The sequence below is a fragment of the Triturus cristatus genome, chromosome 2_2 (genome assembly GCF_964204655.1).
Source record: "Triturus cristatus chromosome 2_2, aTriCri1.1, whole genome shotgun sequence".
NCBI classification, from domain to species: domain Eukaryota; kingdom Metazoa; phylum Chordata; class Amphibia; order Caudata; family Salamandridae; genus Triturus; species Triturus cristatus.
The window spans coordinates 1,257,063,537-1,257,078,611 of NC_140582.1; the positions used below are offsets into that span (position 1 = coordinate 1,257,063,537).

Genomic DNA, 15,075 nt, shown 5'->3' on the forward strand with positions numbered 1-15,075 from the left:
AGTTTGTTTTACCAGTCTATAATCTCTTGAGTGACCTAATGAAAGGACAACCACCCAAGGTATATATTTAAAATATATGTATTTAAGATAAAACACACCCCTCTAGTCTCTTTATGAGGCTGGAGTTCGAAGTACTTAAGTTACAAGTCAGTATTTAACAGTAATAGCAGAAATATACGTTTGGGCCCTAGGGGCATACCAAAGCATATACCAATAAAGTGATATAAGAACCACGCCTGAACTAGACACAAGGCCTAGAGCCTGTAGAAGTGCTTGGACCACAAGGAACCACCCAAGGTAGGGACACAGGGGACCCACGGGGGACGCATGCAGTGTGAGAACACAGCCGCGAATCGCCGTTAACTTCTGTGGGGAAAGTCGCGGTTGGAAATTTAGAGTTTAAGGACACTTAGAGGTCGACTACAAGCAAACCCTTCTGGACTTAGAGGTGTCTGGGGCCAACACCCACGGGAGCACCAGAGTACTCAAGTTACCTCACCAGGGCAGTCGGGTGCATAGGTGTCAAATGGTGTCGCTGTTTTCAATGGAAGCTGCTCAGGAAGTGCTGCTGACGAGAAGAGGAGAAGTGTCTGAAGTGATCCAAGGCCGGATCGAGGATGTAAGGAACCTGAAAGCACAGGGGACAGAGTCTGGATCACTTACCAGTGACCAGGGGCAGGATTGTCCAATGCCCACAGATGTCGGGTGCTTCAGGTGAGTTGATGGGTGTCTTGATTCTTCAGCCACGAGGTCCAGGAGGTGTTGACGATGAACAGGAGCTGGATTCAAACTCTCCCACGAAGGCTGTCGAGTGCTGCGGTGTCATCAACCAGATGGCAACGGCAAGTCACATGGAAATAGAAAAAAGACATCGGTGCAGACCAGCAAGGTGTGGGGGACTCAACCGGCGAGGGTAAGTTGGGGCACATCTGGAGCAACCAGGAAAGCCCAATCAGAAGAGGAGTTGCCTTCGTGGGGATCTACTAGCGAAGGGGCTAGCGATCGTGAAGGAGCCTCAAGTGGTCGCACTGGAAACTGGCCCACGGGTCACTCGTGGAGTGGAGGACAGAAATCATCGGTGCAGAAGGTGCTCAAGGCTGGGGCTACTCGAAGCCCAAAGCACAACTTCAAGGAAGACCAGGAAGATAATGAATCAGCAAAAGATCACGGTGTCCAGAGGTCACAGTTCCACGTCACCCACGATAGCCACGGGCCTCAGCTTTTCTGGGGACTCAGAGTAGCCTCGAGGAAGTCTGGAAATCCACCTCTGGGGATGCAGAGACTTCAGCGGCCAGCGGGAGCTTCAGAATTGCAGACCGGACTGTTGCTTCTTTGGTGCCTGCCAAGCAGGGGAGTCACTCCTTGACCCCAAAGGAGATTTCTTCAGTCTTCTAGTTAAAGTAGAACGTTGAAGGTCCAGGATATATGTTGCAGAGTTTCGTCCAGGGTAATCTAAAGTCTCAAGGACTGGGTTCCCATACTTATACAAAGTTTTGGGGTTGGACATACTCTAGGGACCCACCTATGGGAGGGTTTGGAAAGAGGGGTGGTTACACCCATTTCCTTTGTCCAGTTTCACGCCAGAGCAGGGGCAGGTAGCCCCTTCAACCGGTTTGAACTGGATTATGCACAGGGACACAAAGTGTGCCCCCAGTGAAGGACTTCAAAGCACCAGAGAGTGCTCCCCCCCAGCCCCAATACACATCTGCCTGTCTGGGGAGGTGGTTACACCTCCCTGGGACAGGAAACCTATTGTCCAGACCTCCCCTGCCGGAGTATCGGTCAGCAGCAGGAGGCCAGACGCGTGTCTGTCGCAGTGGCATCCATTTTGGATGCCAGGGCTGTAGAAAGTCTTTACCGGGTTAGACCAGTGTGAACATGTCTCTCCCTCCAGAAGGGTGGAATGCTACCCCCGCCACCAGAACTGGCGGGGGGGTTGTATTCCAAAGTGTTTGACACCAAACACGACATGTTTCCGTGCAGCCAGTCCAATGTTAGCATTTACCGCGAGGTTCTAATGCACTTACGAGTATATGGTCAGGCTGCACCACAAACAGCATCAGAGGAGGTACTCCAAACGCTGCGGAGGGGCTCAGCTCATGCTTGGGCACCCTCTCACATAAAAACCATGCACTCTGTCTGCTGGATTGTTAAGGCCTGCCATAGGAGTGACTTATAGGTTTTATATGTGTGTGCAATGGTAGTGATATAGGTAGCCTATACCACTGTAAGGGGTGCAAGCACCACCTTACCCAGGCTGCAGTAACAGACCTGTGGTGTAATTTTGGAGTGCTTCCCAGGGGTGGCATAATACATGCTTCAGCCCCTGGTAGGCCTCTGAGGTACTGCCTAGGTACATAGTATACCATAAACTAGGGGTTTAAAGGCACTCCAGAATCCAATTAGAAAATTACCTAATGTACATTAAAACCTTTTAGAGAGGAAGCAGCCAGGCTGGGGTCCTGATTAGCAGGGCCACAGCCAGACTAAGGTCGAAAAACAGTGAAACACCAGCAAAATGTGGGGGTACCCATGTGAAGCAGATCCTACTCTCCTACAAGTCTGCTCTGTGTATGTCTCCTACAATGGACTTGAGGTACAGTCTACTCTGTGTATGTCTCCTACAATGGACTTGAGGTACAGTCTGCTCTGTGTCTGTCTCCTACAATGGACTGGAGGTACAGTATGCTCTTTGTCTGTCTCCTACAATGGACTGGAGGTACAGTCTGCTCTGTGTCTGCCTCCTACAATGATCTGGGAGGTACAGTCTGCTCTGCGTATGTCTCCTACAGTGATCTGAAGGTACAGTCTGCTCTGTATGTCTCCTACAATCGTCTGGGAGGTACAGTCTCCTCTGTGTTTGTCTCCTACAATGGTCTGCGAGGTACAGTCTGCTCTGTGTATGTCTCCTACAATCGTCTGAGGGACACAGTCTGCTCTGTGTCTGTCTCCTACAATGGTCTGAGAGGTACAGTCTACTCTCTGTCTGTCTCCTAAAGTTGTCTGGGAGGTACAGTCTGCTCTGTGTCAGTCCTCATCACTTGTCTTCAGCTTTGTGCTCTCCCTCATTCCTCATCACTGGTCTCCAGCTCCATGCTCTCCCTCATTCGTCATCACTGGTCTTCAGCTCTGTGCTCTCCCTCATTCGTCATCCCTGGTCTCCAGCTCCGTGCTATCCCTCATTCTTCATCATTGATTTCCAGCTCCGTGTTCTCCCTCATTCGTCATCCCTGGTCTCCAGCTCCGTGCACTCCCTCATTCCTCATCACTGGTCTCCAGCTTCGTGCTCCCCCTCAGTCCTCATCACTGGTCCCCAGCTCCGTGCTCTCCCTCATTTGTCATCACTGGTCTCCAGCTCCGTTCTCCCCCTCAGTCCTCATCCATGTTCTCCAGCTCCGTGCTCCCCCTCATTCCTCATCACTGATCTCCAGCTCTGTGCTCCCCCTCAGTCCTCATCACTGGTCTCCAGCTCTATGCTCGCCCTCATTCATCATCACTGGTCTCCAGCTCCATGCTCCCCCTCAGTCTTTTTTATTTTTTTTTATTTTTGGAAAACCTTTATTGTTCACAGTGGTATCTTTACATAGTGTACATGCACCATCCATGGTATCAAATCAGTTATGCAATAGGTGAGTGCTTGTTTAACAATATGACACAGCCATTCAGCCGATAACCCTGGGGTCCGGCGGCGTTGTACATGGTGGCATTGTTGTAGCCCTTGGACGCGCACCTGAGCAAGTGATAGGTCTATTTTGTTGTGTGCGTGTGCTTGGTGTACCTGATTCGCAGTGGTGTCAGCAAGGATGGCGTTGCGTCCCAGCCCGCGCCTCAGCCACCGCCCAGACCCCAGTTAAAGTCGCGCAGAGCTTCATTAAAAACCTCAAGTTTAGGGGTCCCTAGTCGGTACAGCACCAGCGTCATGTCCGCAGCGCGGGCTGGGCGCGGTGCTGCTGCTTCAGCATAGCTCACTACGACACAAAGGAAGAGCCTTGCATTTAAATCAAGCAATTCTAGTCTGTACTGCCGTATTCGGTCCCATGTGTGTGTTGTGTGGTGCGCGCCCAGTCCCCGAGCGCTGTATCTCTCAATCCGTTGGTCATCGGGGCATGCCCAGCTCTCAACCCTACGCGTCCTTGACAAGAGGTTGCCGCAAGCTTCGGACGCTCCCATCCCTGGCAGGACAGATAGGTCATCGCCGCTCCACCGTCAGAAAGCAGGGCACGCAAAGTAGGGCAGCGCTCCGGGGATGCTAGACAGCGCAGCCACCGTGTGTTATCTGCGACAAATCAGGAATCTAGTCGGGAAACACAGCCGATAAGCAAGCCGCTCCCGACGCTTATACGGCAATAGGGGCAATAGGGATGAGGGTTATTAATTCTAACAGGGTCAAGGGGGGGTGAGGGGGGAGATCATGTTGCGCCAGTGCGGAGAGGTCAACAGCCGCCCAGTGGGGCACAGCGGGCCCGTGCGCCGCGCGCGGGAGATAGCGGCCGGGAGAGGGGGGGGGGGGCTGGAGGGGCCCCCGGTCTTGTTGAGAGTCCAAAGCATCTACGTAACGCCCACAGTTGGAGTCGTGGAACGCAGGGCGCTCTGCTACGCTGAAGGGAGAGTGGCAGGTCGAGACGGAGTGGTCGCATCCTCCCGCCTAGGCCCCCAGCTAGGCGCTATTTGCACTGCTTCAAGACGGGGCGGCGGTATGTAGTAGGCGTGTGTGCTATCCGTGTAGCGCTAGGCCTCAGGTGTCGGCCTCGCTGAGAGTGGGAGTAGAGGGTACCAGAGGCAGGTGGGGGGGAGCAGGAGGTGGCGCCGCCGCAGCTTTAAGGCCGCCTCGGTCAGTCCGCAAGGAAACGGCAGGCGTTAGTGATTCAGGTTACCCCTCTTTCCTGGCAAGCCATCTGAAACGCTTTGAGAAGGTCATCCCAGAGCTGGGCGATGGGGAATTTGCGGAGCCCCGCTATTTCCTCACGGAGGAGCGCCGCGCTCTCCGCGCGCGCCCAGTTGATGAAGGAGGCTGCCCAGTGCCTAACGTGCGGGGGGGCCGCGGCCTTCCAGTGTTTGGTGAGCAAGCGCTTGGCCGTTATAAGTCCCATGTCCCAGAAGCGCGCCTGTACTTTGTTGTTTTTTGTGCGCTTATATAACCCCAGTATGCATGCTTCCCATGTATGCGGCAGTTGCCATGCTCCCCCTCAGTCTTCATCACTGTTCTCCAGCTCGATGTTCCCCCTCATTCCTCTTCTCTGGTCTCCAGCTCCGTGTTCCCCCTCATTCCTCATCACTGGTCTCCATCTCTGTGCTCTCCCTCATTCATTGTCACTGGTCTCCCACTCAGTGCTCTCCCTCATTCCTCATCACTGATCTCCAGCTCAGTGCTCTCCCTCATTCATTGTCACTGGTCTTCAGCTCTGTGCTCTCCCTCATTCATCATCACTGTTCTCCAGCTCAGTGCTCCCCCTCTGTCCTCCTCACTGGTCCCCAGTTCCGTGCTCTCCTTCATTTGTCATCACTGGTCTCCAGCTCTGTGCTCCCCCTCAGTCGTCATCCCTGTTCTCCAGCCCTGTGTTCTCCCACTTTGCTCATCACTGGTCTCCAGCTCCGTGCTCCCCCTCATTCCTCATCACTGGTCTCTGGCTCAGTGCTCCCCCTCAGGCCTCATCACTGGTCTTCTGCTCCATGCTCCCCCTCAGTCCTCATCACTGGTCTCCAGCTCCGTGCTCCCCCTCAGTCCTCATCACTGGTTCCCAGCTCCGTGCTCTCCCTCATTCCTCATCACTGGTCTCCAGCTCAGTGCTCCCCCTCAGTCCTCATCACTGGTCTCCAGCTCCATGCTCTCTCTCATTCATCACCACTGGTCTCCAGCTCTGTGCTCTCCCTTATTCGTCATCACTGGTCTGCAGCTCCATGCTCCCCCTCAGTCTTCATCACTGTTCTCCAGCCCCGATGTTCCCCCTCATTCCTCCTCACTGGTCTCCAGCTCCGTGCTCTCCCTCATTCGTCATCACTGGTCTCCAGCTCTGTGCTCTCCCTCATTCGTCATCCCTGGTCTCCAGCTCCGTGCTCTCCCTCATTCCTCATCACTGATCTCCAGCTCCGTGTTCTCCCTCATTCGTCATCCCTGGTCTCCAGCTCCGTGCTCTCCCTCATTCCTCATCACTGGTCTCCAGCTCCGTGCTCCCCCTCAGTCCTCATCACTGGTCCCCAGCTCTGTGCTCTCCCTCATTTGTCATTACTGGTCTCCAGCACCGTTCTCCCCCTCAGTCCTCATCCATGTTCTCCAGCTCCGTGCTCCCCCTCATTCCTCATCACTGGTCTGCAGCTCAGTGCTCCCCCTCATTCGTCAACACTGGTCTCCAGCTCAGTGCTCTCCCTCATTCCTCATCACTGATCTCCAGCTCAGTGCTCTCCCTCATTCATCGTCACTGGTCTTCAGCTCCATGCTCTCCCTCATTCATCATCACTGGTCTCCTGCTCCATGCTCCCCCTCAGTCCTCATCACTGGTCTCCAGCTCCGTGCTCCCCCTCAGTCCTCATCACTGGTCCCCAGCTCCATGCTCTCCCTCATTTGTCATCACTGGTCTCCAGTTCCGTGCTCCCCCTCAGTCCTGATCCATGTTCTCCAGCTCCATGCTCCCCCTCATTCCTCATCACTGGTCTCCAGCTCAGTGCTCCCCCTCAGTCCTCATCACTGGTCTCCTGCTCTGTGCTCTCCCTCATTCCTCATCACTGATCACCAGCTCAGTGCTCTCCCTCATTCATCATCACTGGTCTCCAGCTCCGTGCTCTCCCTCATTCATCGTCACTGGTCTCCAGCTCATTGCTCTCCCTCAGGCCTCAACACTGGTCTCCAGCTCCGTGCTCCACCTCATTCCTCATCACTGTTCTCCAGCTCCGTGCTCTCCCTCATTCACCATCACTGGTCTCCAGCTCTGTGCTCCCCCTCATTCCTCATCACTGGTCTCCAGCTCCGTGCTCTCCCTCATTCATCGTTACTGGTCTCCAGCTCATTGCTCTCCCTCAGGCCTCATCACTGCTCTCCAGCTCCGTGCTCCCCCTCATTCCTCATCACTGTTCTCCAGCTCCGTGCTCGCCCTCATTCACCATCACTGTTCTCCAGCTCTGTGCTCCCCCTCATTCCTCATCACTGGTCTCCAGCACCGTGCTCTCCCTCTTTCATTGTTACTGGTCTCCAGCTCTGTGCTCCTCCTCAGGACTCATCACTGGTCTCCAGCTCAGTGCTCTGCCTCATTCGTCATCACTGGTCTCCAGCACCGTGCTCTCCCTCATTCATCGTCACTGGTCTCCAGCTCATTGCTCTCCCTCAGGCCTCATCACTGGTCCCCAGCTCCATGCTCTCCCTCATTCATCGTCACTGGTCTCCAGCTCTGTGCTCTCCCTCATTCCTCATCACTGGTCTCCAGCTCTGTGCTCTCCCTCATTCCTCATCACTGGTCTCCAGCTCAGTGCTGTCCCTCATTCCTCATCACTGGTCTCCAGCTCAGTGCTCGCCCTCATTCCTCATCACTGGTCTCCAGCTCAGTGCTCTGCCTCATTCGTCATCACTGGTCTCCAGCACCGTGCTCTCCCTCATTCATCGTCACTGGTCTCCAGCTCATTGCTCTCCCTCAGGCCTCATCACTGGTCCCCAGCTCCATGCTCTCCCTCATTCATCGTCACTGGTCTCCAGCTCTGTGCTCTCCCTCATTCCTCATCACTGGTCTCCAGCTCTGTGCTCTCCCTCATTCCTCATCACTGGTCTCCAGCTCAGTGCTGTCCCTCATTCCTCATCACTGGTCTCCAGCTCAGTGCTCGCCCTCATTCCTCATCACTGGTCTCCAGCTCAGTGCTCTGCCTCGATCTCCTGCAGCCACCCGACTCGCAGATTTGATGTCGTGTTGCTCATTTCGACTCCTGCCACTGTGCTTGAGAGACCTCCTGTCCACACGCCTTGTGATAAAGCGTGTCTGTGTTAGAATGCCGTGCCAACCGCCAAAGGTTATGTCATGTTGTAGAGGTGGCTTCTGCAGGAATGGACAATTCAAACCAAGAGGTAGATTTACAAGCCCCTTTTGTCACCGGAACATCACTTGTTTTGACGCTCTGGTGGTGTTGTGCCATTACCCATATTTATAATGCCACCTTGTAAATATGCCCCTTTCCGCCACAGTCCTCCCTGGCAAGGGGGCATGCAATGGGTGTTACTGTGGGCGTTCCACTGCAACACCCATGGCTTTTTCACGTTGCCCCCAATTTACAAGGCTGGGGCAGCGCAAAAACTAATGCCAGGGAGTACGTGGTCTCAGAATGGCGACGTTCTCCTTTTTTTTTTTCTCTTTAAATGTGTGCTGCATTCTGAGGCACGCATAGGAAGGGCAAATCGTCATTATTGTTTGTTCATGTTCAGGAAGGTATCCCTTCCTGCCATAAACAATCACCCCAGCAACACAGGCACCCTTGCAACATGGCAGCGCTAGGCATCTTTTTTAGTGCCAGTGCTAGGGGAAATACAAAGGTGTGCCGTATTCTTGTGAAAACAGTGTTTTCCTACGTTTTAAAAATGTCAGAATGCTTCTTTGCTAAATTTTATATAACATTGCGCACTGACATTTTTCTGTAAATATGCCCCCACGTTCTCTCAGAGCTCCCTGCAAATGTCGCATTTTTTTCTTGTTTCAGTGTCAGCAGTGGGGCTTCCAACCCTGAGCTCCACGCGCTCCATCACAAGCTCTATGGAAATAAACTGCGAACCCAAAGCCGAAGCTGGCCACCACACCCACCCTCCGAGGGCGCTCTAGAAGCAGAGCTCGTGAGGTCAGAGGGCAGAAGAAGTGCCCTGGCAGAGAGTCTGTTCACTGCACACAGTGCCATGAAGCATCAGGAAGTGTGTTTACAGGAGCAGGACAGGCACATGATCCACACGGAGGCGTGGCTGGAACAGCTGCTCTTCCAGCAAGAGGTACAGTCTGCTCGGTGTATGTCTCCTACAATGGTCTGGAGGTACAGTCTGCCCTGTGTATGTCTAATACAATAGTCTAGGAGGTACAGGCTGCTCTGTGTATGTCTCCTACAATCGTCTGAGAGGTACAGTCTGCTCTGTGTATGTCTCCTACAATCGTCTGAGAGGTACATTCTGCTCGGGGTATGTCTCCTACAATAGTCTGGAGTTACAGTCTGCCCTGTGTATGTCTAATACAATAGTCTAGGAGGTACAGGCTGCTCTGTGTACTTCTCCTACAGTGGTCTGGGAGGTGCAGTCTGCTCTGTGTACGTCTCCTGCAATGGTCTGGAGGTACAGTCTGCTCTGTGCATGTCTCCTACAATGGTCTGGGAGGTACAGTCTGCTCTGTGTATGTCTCCTACAATAGTCTGGAGGTACAGCCTACTCTGCATGTCTCCCACAATCATCTGGGAGGTACAGTCTGCTCTGTGTGTGTCTCCTACAATGGACTGGGAGGTACAGACTGCTCTGTGTCTATCTCCTACAATCGTATGGGAGGTACAGTCTGCTCTGTGTCTATCTCCTACAATGGTCTCGAGTTACAGTCTGCTCTGTGTATGTCTCCTACAATGGTCTAGGAGGTACAGTCTGCTTTGTGTCTATCTCCTACAGTGGTCTGGAGGTACAGTCTGCTCTGTGTATGTCTCTTACAATGGACTGGGAGGTACAGTCTTCTCTGTGTCTGTGTCCTACACTCATCTGGGGGTACAGTATGATATCTGTGTGACTCCTTCAATGGTCTGGGAGGTACAGTTTGCTCTGTGTCTGTCTCCGACGGTGGTCTGGAGGTACAGTCTCCTCTGTGTATGTCTCCTACAATGGTCTTGGAGGAACAGTCTGCTCTGTGTATGTCTACTACAATGGTCTGGGAGGTACAGTCTCCTCTGTGTATGTCTCCTACAATGGTCTGGGAGGTACAGTCTCCTCTGTGTATGTCTACTACAATGGTCTGGGAGGTACAGTCTCCTCTGTGTATGTCTCCTACAATGGTCTGGGAGGTACAGTCTGCTCTGTGTCTGTCTACTACAATGGTCTGGGATGCACAGTCTGCTCTGTGTCTGTCTCCTACAAAGGACTGGAGGTACAGTTTGCTATGTGTATGTCTCCTACAATTATCTGGGCGGTACAGTATGCTCCGTGTCTGTCTCCTACAATGGACTGCAGGTACAGTCTGCTATGTATATGTCTCCTACAATTGTCTGGGAGGTACAGTCTGCTCTGTGTCTGTCTCCTACAATCATCTGGGAGGTACAGTCTGCTCTGTGTATGTCTCCTACAATTGTCTGGGAGGTACAGTCTGCTCTGTGTCTGTCTCCTACAATCGTCTGGGAGGTACAGTCTGCTCTGTGTATGTCTCCTACAATTGTCGGGGAGGTACAGTCTGCGAGAAGTTGTCCTGATATATGCTGTCCACTAGTTATAGTGGGCACCTTGTATCAGTCCAAACAACCCCTCATGGTGAATGGTTAAAGACAATCTTTATTGAAAGCTATCCTAGTGGTAGCTATGGAGAGCAGCCTTCAGGCTGGGTCTTGAAGATATGTAAAGCAGCTTGTTTTACCAGTCTATAATCTCTTGAATGATCAAATGAAAGGACAACCACACCAGGTATATATTTAAAATATATGTATTTAAGATAAAACACACCCCTCTAGTCTCTTTATGAGACTGAAGTTCGAAGTACTTAATTTACAAGTTAGCAATCAGCAGCAATAGCACAAATACACGTTTGGGCCCTAGGGGCGTACCAAACCATATACCAATAAAGTGGTATAAGAACCACGACTGAACTAGACACAAGGCCTAGAGCCTGTAGAATAGCTGGGACCCCGAGAAACCACCCAAGGTAGTGACACAGAGGACCCACGGGCAATGTCGCCGTTGGACATTTAAAGATTAGGGACACTTAGAAATGAGTCCGGACCAAACCCTTTTGGACTTGAGCAGTTCTAGGGCTAGCACCCACGGGAGCACCGGAGTACTCGTCTTACCTCACCCAGGGAAGCCGGGTGCATAGGTGTCTTTTGGTGTCAGGTCGCGTCGTCGATTTCAATGGAAGCTGGCGAAGAAGTGCTGCTGCCGTGAAGAGGAGAAGTGTCCGAAGCGATCCAAGTCTTGATCTAGGATGGAAGGAACCTGAAAGCAGAGGGACAGAGTCTGGGTCACTTGCCAGTGACCAAGGGCACGATTGATCAATGCCCACAGATGTCGGGTGCTTCAGGTGAGTTGACGGGTGTCTTGACTCTTCAGCCACGAGGTCCAGGAGGTGCTGATGATGACCAGGAGCTGGACTCGAGCTGTTCCATAAAGTTTGTCGAGTGCTGGGGTGTCGGCAACCAGATTGGGCCCAACAAGCTTTGGCAATGGCAAGTCACTTGGAATCAGAGAAAGGACTGCGGTTCAGACCAGCAAGGTCTGGGGGACTCACCCAGTGACAGTAAGTCAGGGCACGTCTGGAGCAACCAGGAAAGCCCAATCAGAAGAGGAGTCGCCTTCGTGGGGACCTACCAGCCAATGGGTTAGCGATCGTGAAGGAGCCTCGAGCGGTCGTACTGGAAACTGGCCCACGGGTGACTCGTTGAGTGGAGGCCAGAAATCTTTGGTGCAGGAGATGCTCAAGGCTAGGGCTACTCGGACCAAAGCACAACTTCGAGGGAGACCAGGAAGATGATGTTTCTGCAAAAGTTCACGGTGTCCAGGGGTCATGGTTCCACGTCACCCACGATAGCCACGGGCCTCAGCTTTGCTGTGGACTCAGGGTAGCCTTGGGGAAGTTTGGAAATCAACCTCTGGTGATGCAAAGACTTCTGTGTCCGGCGGGAGCTTCAGCGATGCAGACCAGTCAGTTGCTTCTTTGGTGCCTGCCAAGCAGGGGAGTCACTCCTTGACACCAAGGGAGATGTCTTCAGTCTTCTAGTCAAAGTAGAACGTAGAAGGTCCAGGATATATGATACAGAGTTTCGTCCAGGGTAATCTAAAGTCTCAAGGACTGGGTTCCCATACTTATACAAAGTTTGGGGGTTGGACATACTCTAGGGACCCACCTATGGGTGGGCTTGGAAAGAGGGGTGGTTACACCCATTTCCTTTGTCCAGTTTCGCACCAGAGCAGGGGCAGGTAGGCCCTGCAACCGGTTTGAACTGGTCTATGCACAGGGACACCAAGTGTGCCCCCGGTGCAGGACTTCAAAGCACCAGAGAGTGCTCCCGCCCAGCCCCAATACACATCTGCCTGTCTGGGCAGGTGGTTACACCTCCCTGGGACAGGAAACCTATTGCCCAGGCCTCCCCTGCCGGAGTTTCGGTCAGCAGCAGGAGGCCAGAACCGTGTCTGTGGCAGAGGCATCCATTTTGTGATGCCAGTGCTCAAGAAAGTCCTACCGGGTTAGACCAGTGTGAACATGTCACTCCCTCTAGTAGCAGACCTGTGGTGTCATTTTGGAGGGCTAAAGGGCCGGCCTAGCGGAAGGATCTGGACTTACCCTCATGACCTACGCCGACGATTCCCACATTTTCTTCTCCCTATCTGAATCTTGTCCATCATCTCCGTCTCTCCTTAAATTAGGGCTTCAAAACATCCTTAACTGGATGACAAGAAATCAATTAAAGCTTAACGGAGACAAAACAGAGATTCTTCTCTTAGGGAAACAACAAGATCTTTGGAATCCCTCACACTGGCCCACTCAGATGGGAACTTTTCCCACCCCAGTTACTCAAGTATGTAATTTGGGAGTCATCATGGATAGCTCCCTCTCCATGAATCAACAGGCAAGTAAAGTTGTCGGCCTATGCCTTACCATTATCAAATGGCTGAGGAAAATCCTTTGGATGCTGCCCTCCTCCACTCAAAAAACCGTAGTCAATGCCCTCATAACATCACGGCTTGACTACGGCAATATTCTGTACCTTGGTTCCAACAAAGCGGTAGTCAGTAGACTACAGCTTGTCCAAAATGCAGCTGTTCGAGTACTGTGCAGAATCCCCAAAAACTCCGGAGTCTCGAGCTACCGCCGTGAACTCCACTGGCTCAGGGTAGAAAGTAGAATCCGTGTCAAAGCCCTGAACCACATGTTCAGAATTAAAGCTGGCATTGCACCCAAATACCTTCTAGCGTTGGCTCATCCCTACACCCCCAAGCGAAACCTTCGCTCTCAATCAGCTGCCAACTTCTGCGTTCCAAGATTCAAATTGGCAAGAATGGGAGGCAGATCTTTCGAACGCACTCCCTCCTTTCATTCGTAAGGAGGAAAACCATGCCAGGTTTAGAAGGCACGTTAAGACTTGGCTATTCGAACAATAACTTGAACAGCCAGTATTTCCCTGCCATCATTATGCTGTGTCTCGGCGCCGGTACACACTTTTTGCGCCTTATAAATATAAAAAATAAATAAATAAATGGCACAATACATGCTTCAGCCCCTGGTAGGCCTCTGGGGTACCTTTGCCCTGGGTACATAGTATACCATATAGTAGGGACTCACAAGGGTACCTCAGGATCCAATCTGTGGTCTACCTAAAGTACATGCAATCAATTTAGAGAGGAAGCAGCTAGGCTGGGGCCCTGATTACCAGGGTCCCAGCCAGACTAAAGTCGTAAAATAGTGAAACACCAGCAAAAAGTGGGGGAAAACATGTGAAGCAGATCCTTCTCTCCTACATCGATTGACAAGCACCTGTCTGTCTGAAGGAAGTGCTTAAATAGCTTGAGAGAGGTAGGACTAATCCTCTTCTGCGGCATTATGGGAGTTCTAGTCCCTAGGCATGCACACTCCATTCTCCCCAGTTCCATGCCTAGAGAGTGTGGTCAGTGTGTCTCCCTCGCTATATGCGCTGAAACGTGACAGTCAGACTACCTGGGGCACTCATGAAGTGGACGCAGGTGACAGTCTGCCTGTTAAAAATAAGGTTTACAGGCAACTTTTTTTTTTCCAAAAAACCTTTATTGAGTATTAAGCACAGCAATATTACAAAAATGCACCATGACACAATAATTTGCACTTCAATACGACTTAAAAGCAGTGCAGGTCACCGCATACATTTACCTCAAAAAACAAGATAAATGAACAACATCGGGGAAAAAAAAAACAATATTGAGGGAGCACCACAAGAAATACAATATAAGAAAAAAAGGGGGAGACACTGAGAATCAGGGGGGGGTAGAGGGGTGAGCAGTGTGGAGGAGACTCATTGACCTTCACCGCCGGCCGCCGCGTGCGGAGCGCCGGCGGGGAGCGTGGGAGAGGTTGCCGGGTGCTGGAAATTGCGACTAAGGAGGTAGGAGACAAGCGGTCCCCAAATATCAAGTGGGCCGAATCTGGCAGGCATTATGTCCCAGAATTCGGACAGAAGAGTCTGGCAGCGGGAGGCATCCTCCAACCAAAGGGCCACCTTCGGTGCAGGCCTGCGACCCCAAAACATCAAAACCCTGTGCCGCGCGAGGACGAGTAACATGGCAATCAGCCTGCGAGAGGCATCTGGACATAGTTTGATGAAGCCTAAAAGGCAAAGCAGAGGATTGGGTTGGGCCAGAGAGGATGTGATCTCAGAAATTACGGCGCAGATCTCACGCCAGTGAGCGGAAACCTTGAGGCACCACCAGGCGAGGTGGGAGAAGTCAGCCGCAGGCGCAGAGCAGCGCAGGCATCTGTCATTGGCAATGAGTTCCATCTTGTGCAGTTGCGCAGGGGTCCGATGGAGCCTGTGTATGTACTTAAAGTGGATAAGTCGTAAACGGTAGTTAGGGGAGAGGCGTTTAATCTGAGTGCAGCAATACAGCCAATTGGCCTGGGAGATTTCGATCCCTAGGTCCTCCTCCCACGCCACGCACGCCCTGTCAGTGGAGATGGAAGAAGCCGCCAGCGTATGAGCGTAGATTTTGGTGACCAATTTCTTTGGGGAGGGGGACGTGTAGAGAAGATTGAGAGTGGCCATCAAGGGGGGAGGCTGGGGAAACGTGGAGTGAAGCTTCTTACAGACCGCTCGGAGTTGATAATAAAGCAAAGTGTCCATAGGGCCAGAGTCAGCAGCGAGTGTATAGAATGTGTTCCCAGGGTAGAGATCGGACACGGTGGAGAGCCCAAGACG

The 15,075-nt window shown here is 52.3% G+C and overlaps 1 protein-coding gene across 1 annotated transcript in view; it reads left to right on the top strand.

Annotated features, from left to right (window-relative positions):
• LOC146863548 (uncharacterized) overlaps positions 1-15,075 on the top strand; it is a 550,315-nt gene that overhangs the window by 158,665 nt on the left and 376,575 nt on the right. The window contains exon 3 of the mRNA XM_085643185.1: positions 8,671-8,950. Coding sequence (XP_085499311.1) covers positions 8,671-8,950 — 280 coding nt within the window. The remainder of the gene's footprint in view (positions 1-8,670; positions 8,951-15,075) is intronic.